Source organism: Penaeus chinensis, chromosome 39 (assembly GCF_019202785.1).
Source record: "Penaeus chinensis breed Huanghai No. 1 chromosome 39, ASM1920278v2, whole genome shotgun sequence".
In the NCBI taxonomy this organism is placed as follows: Eukaryota; Metazoa; Arthropoda; class Malacostraca; order Decapoda; family Penaeidae; genus Penaeus; species Penaeus chinensis.
This window is the reverse complement of record NC_061857.1, coordinates 19,291,949-19,296,948: the sequence shown is the minus strand read 5'-3', so window position 1 is coordinate 19,296,948 and position 5,000 is coordinate 19,291,949. Positions and strand designations below refer to the sequence as shown.

Sequence of the window (5,000 nt, the reverse complement as noted above, 5' to 3'; positions counted from 1 at the left end):
CACACAGAGATACTTACAGATACTTCTCTTGGAATAATTTTAATTTACCAATAGTTCCTAATCTTTGGAAGGTATAGTCTTACAGGGTATTTAGAGTGTGATATAAAGAAGATTGTCAATGAAAATAGTTTAAATTATTAAGGTGAAAATGTAAAAAAAATGTGTATGCATCACATTTGAATGAAAGTGTATTTTTATATAATTCTTAGTCACTGAAGAACAGCTCCAATTTACCAGTAGTAAAAGTTGATACTCTGGCTACTGTTGACTAAGAGACCTCTCAGTTGATAAATCTGGTCATCCTGGTGTGCACAATCAGTAACAAAATACAAAAGTTCCAGCTAACATATGCTGGGTATTTTGGGACTACACCAATGCTGTACATAGTTCTTAATTAAAGGGCATTGTTCTGGTGATTTTTTATTACTCTTAAAAAATGCCGAATTATTTTTTTCCAGTACTGTTTACACTAGGAAGATCCATTAATAAAAATAGTTTATGGAACCTTTAAGGGAGTGCCTGTAGATTCCAAACCATGCATAAAGAATAACTACACATGTATGATATGGTATAAAATAGATTTGTTAGAAAAGGAATATAGTCTGAGGAAAGATTCTTGCAACAGGCTAGTATTCAATAGAGAAAAGGGAAGATAAACAATGGATAATGGATCGAATGCATCACATCTCCCTAAGTAAAATTGTACCAAATTGTACTTCTTATGTACTTACTTTTTAACTGCAAAAGTGCAACCTTTTGTTAGAGTTGCTCATAATACAATACATAAAAGATACATTCTGAATCTCACTGTAAACCATCATTAATTTCAATACTTTTAACAGATTACCAATGAACATTTTATAATGTTCAGTGTCCGGAATATGTGTATTGGATTTATACTCCTTTTACTTTAGTAAGGATTTTTGTTCCAGGAAACAGCAACTATAGCCCATTACATTTTAAAAGACTTGTGATCCCTTTTTCTCTCTGAAAATGTGACTATAAACTTGATAAAGCAAATAGAAAATATATATGATTAAGAACATGTTGACTGGTTGAAGGCCATAACATCCAAAAGTCTGGGCATTCTGTAACTATTAAATTACAGATACACTATCATATTTTTTATGAATCTAGTTACATTTTTTAAAAAGAAAACAACAATAATAATAAACATATATTTATTTAAATGTTTACAATAAATCTTTCAGAAGAAATTCAAGTTTACTCTCAGTCTGCTCTGTTGTAAATGTCTTGATCCCTTTTGATGTAATTTTTTCTGAAAAAAAAAAGAAGTATACTAATAAAAAATATGATAAACACACACACACACACACACACACACACACACACACACACACACACACACACACACACACACACACACACACACACACACATATATATATACACACACACACATATAAACACACACAAGTATACACACACACAAGTATACACACAGAAGTATACATATACATATACATATACATACACACACACACACACCCATATATATATATATATATATATATATATATATATATATATATATATATATATTATTATTAAGATAATCTTTCACACATTGCATAGATATTAATATATTTAAACTGATTAATGATATATATTCTACTAACACTATACATTCTAATCACCTCTGATAGCATTTCTTCTTGCGTGTAGCATATTCCTGATCCTGGTGTTCCCTCGAAGACGGAGAATGAGAGCCACTTGCAAGACCTGCTCTGTTACCTCTCCATTTTCTAGGTCTTTTACTATCTGTTCTACCCACAGACTTATGCTCGAAAATCTGGACAAGAACAAATGTAAACTTTTATTTGTGCTATGACAACTTCATGGATATATTTTCTGTTGACTTTATCTATATTTCTTTGAGTTCATCCTGTTGCAATTTCTATATTTTGGCCAAACTCTATACTAAGCATTATGAATAATGTGTGTTGTCAAATTTTCTTTAGTGAAACAAGAAATATAATATAGTAGGAAAAGAATTATATATGATATATATCCTGAAAAAGATGTATTGGCCATCATATGCTTTATGACTATTATCAACTTTTATCAATATTCACTGTACAATTACGAATCCATAAAAAAAATATACACAAAATTAGAATGAATATGCACAAATATATAGACCAGAAAAAGAAAATCAACTTACTAATTCCAAAAATGGTAAGTGAATAAGCAAAAGGAAACCATAACATGAATAATTCTACATATGCATACCTCCACAGGTAAGTATGGTCATGATCTGTTGCAACAAGGAGAATCTGCAACAGATTTCCCCGCTCCTTCTTCAAGGGATGCAAACGAACATAGCACATCTGGCTGGCAGTTATAAGTCTCTGCACCTCTGACTTGGTTGCAGTTTGGAGAAGACTGAGGATCATTTTCACAATACTTTCCAGTTTGTACTCTCCATCTCGGCTGCTGTCACTCAGTAATGCTGAAATGATAATCACTTTTAAAATAAGGCAAGAATAAAATATATCGATTTTTCCTTTATGCTGAATGCAATGTAGTCAAAAGAGAGAGAGAAAAAAAAAAAAATAAATAAATAAAAATAATTTACTGACTGAGGATATGACAGATTTATTATCTGGAAAAAAAGAGAAAAAAAAAAACTCACCAGTGAGGTAGCTGATGACTCTTTGTTTAAGGTTAGTAGTACATAGTTGCATTGCAAATTCACACAGGGAAATATTAAGGCTGTCACAGTGCTTCACGTTTTCATCATCATCATCAACTGCATCAGTGGGACCACCATTGCCACCAGACCTAGGGGATACGCAAAGGTAAATAATACACAATCACAGTTCTTGCCTATATGCACTCTTTCAAATACACAAGAATACAAATAGATAAGCACACTCTTTCTCTTTTTTTCATGTTTATATTCAGAATAGAGAAAAAATTAAGCATAATTGCTGAACTAATAATGATACACCTTAATGAAACACCCAAGAAGAAATCATAATAAAAATAGATACAAGTGAGGTTAAAATCTCACTCTTTCCCACTCTCATTCTCTCTCACTGTCTCAGTCTCTCCAAATCTCATTCTCACACTCTCCAGTGTAATAAAAACACTTACTTTCGTTTTTTTGTTTTCTTGGCCTTGGGTGTACCCTTGCACAAGTATGGAAACCCACTCATGAGTCGGGATGAGAACTTTGATTGGAATTCCGTTATCACCCATTTTGACTGAGAGAAATATTAAATGTGATAAAATGTTTTTTTACATATATAAACTATTTAATCAAAAATATATATAAAGACAAAAGTTTAAATCCTTAATAGTAACAAAATCAACAATGTACTTATATCTCTTTCTGAGATATACTAACTCTGAAATTTCATGTAAATCTGCCATCTGGCCTTTTTTGTAGTAAGTTCTCTAAACAGATATTCATAAGACAATTTTTTCAACTCACATTTTTTGGGTTCTCCTGAGTGCATATCTGTGTAATGTCCCACATGTGTTTAACTATATTCATGATGCATTCAAGGGTTTCAATTGTTTCACTGTTAACAGCAGTACAACCTGAAAATTTGCAAGGCCACATGAAGAGTCTGTAGAATAAAACCTGGTAATATGACCAACAAAACAAGCATATAAATATACAAAAGACTGCAAAAGATATGATAGCATCTTGTCATAAACAGTAAAACTTTTAGGATATGATTTCCAAAAGGTATTCAATTCAAAACAGGGAAAAAAGAAATAGAACATACCTGAGGCTTGTGGATCAACTTCAGCCCACACATCAAACAGCAAGGGAACTATGGTGTTACTGAAGGTATTCAGCTGGTTGGGATCACTGAAGAGCCAAAATCCATCTGCCTCACCTTGGACAGATTCAACACACAGCAAGGGAGGAACACTACCAACCAATACAGTCTAAATGAAAGAAATGCTGTTTGTATAATCTTTCTCACTTCAAATACTTTACATATTCCACTAGAAAGTCATAGGGAACTACAATAATGTGTAAGTATATATGGATATGGATATGGACATAAATATACATATATATGATGGTCATGCATGTGTGTGTTTGTCTGTCATTGTGTGTGTGTGTCTGTGTATGTCTGTATCCATGTATGTGTCTGTGTCTATATATGTGTGTCTGTGTGCTTGTGCATATGTGCATGAGTGCTCACATGTGTGTGGAGAAAAAGAGAGATAATTAGGTATTCAGATATTTAATGACATGAATCTTTTCACACTAAGCTAAAGGTTTCAATATAAGCAGATACATTATTCAGATTTAAAATGAGGACCAAAGAAATAAATGATATACTGCAATAAAATTACTAAACTAGAACCAACCTGCCATATTGACTGCGGGATCTGAGATTCCACACGTTTCTGCTCCTTGATAAGTGCCTCAAGAAAGGCGCTGAGTTCACTAAGCAGTTTCAACCGGAACTTGTGCCCTGTCAATGCACTGTTTGGGTCTACATGCAAAACCCGGTCAGTGCCTGCTACACTGTTGATCTTTGAAATGCTTCCGGATGCCTTTTTTGGTTTGCGGTAAAAAAAAAAAAAAAAAAATATCAGATTATAATACTGATATTGATTCTCTCCCTTATCTATGATTAGGAAAATGTGCAAAATAAAAACAAATGCATTACAGATTCTGGGTCCAATGACTTATCATTTCTAGTGCTAATGTGAATAAAGGGAATAAAAAATAATTCCAACAATTGTCTTTATAGTACAGAAAAACAAATGACTTGTTGTATTTTAGCAGTATAGTTAACACCAAAGTATTACTGGATACCTTGCAGTGATGAAAAAAATATCAATATAGTCATATATCAATCAAAATTAATCTATCAACATTCTTACCTTTCTTGAGATGAGATCAATAAAATTCTTCAGAAGAGTATTAGCATGTCTTGCAATAAAAGATGGGGTATGTACAACAAGGACATTCATCAGTTTCAAGGAGTCTGACTGGACTCCAA

At 32.4% G+C, this 5,000-nt stretch overlaps 1 protein-coding gene across 3 annotated transcripts in view; it reads right to left on the bottom strand.

Moving 5' to 3' along the window:
* Positions 1-1,166: 1,166 nt before the first annotated feature.
* LOC125046673 (testis-expressed protein 10-like) overlaps positions 1,167-5,000 on the bottom strand; it is a 6,376-nt gene continuing 2,542 nt past the window's right edge. For all 3 annotated transcript variants that reach the window (XM_047644528.1, XM_047644529.1, XM_047644527.1), the window contains exons 4-12: positions 4,882-5,000; positions 4,360-4,548; positions 3,762-3,927; positions 3,461-3,570; positions 3,121-3,230; positions 2,657-2,805; positions 2,254-2,473; positions 1,659-1,813; positions 1,167-1,279 (exon numbers count right to left, since the gene is read on the bottom strand). The exon at positions 4,882-5,000 is cut by the window's right edge and continues 73 nt beyond it. In XM_047644528.1, coding sequence (XP_047500484.1) covers positions 1,194-1,279; positions 1,659-1,813; positions 2,254-2,473; positions 2,657-2,805; positions 3,121-3,230; positions 3,461-3,570; positions 3,762-3,927; positions 4,360-4,548; positions 4,882-5,000 — 1,304 coding nt within the window. In that variant the 3' untranslated portion in view covers positions 1,167-1,193. The remainder of the gene's footprint in view (positions 1,280-1,658; positions 1,814-2,253; positions 2,474-2,656; positions 2,806-3,120; positions 3,231-3,460; positions 3,571-3,761; positions 3,928-4,359; positions 4,549-4,881) is intronic.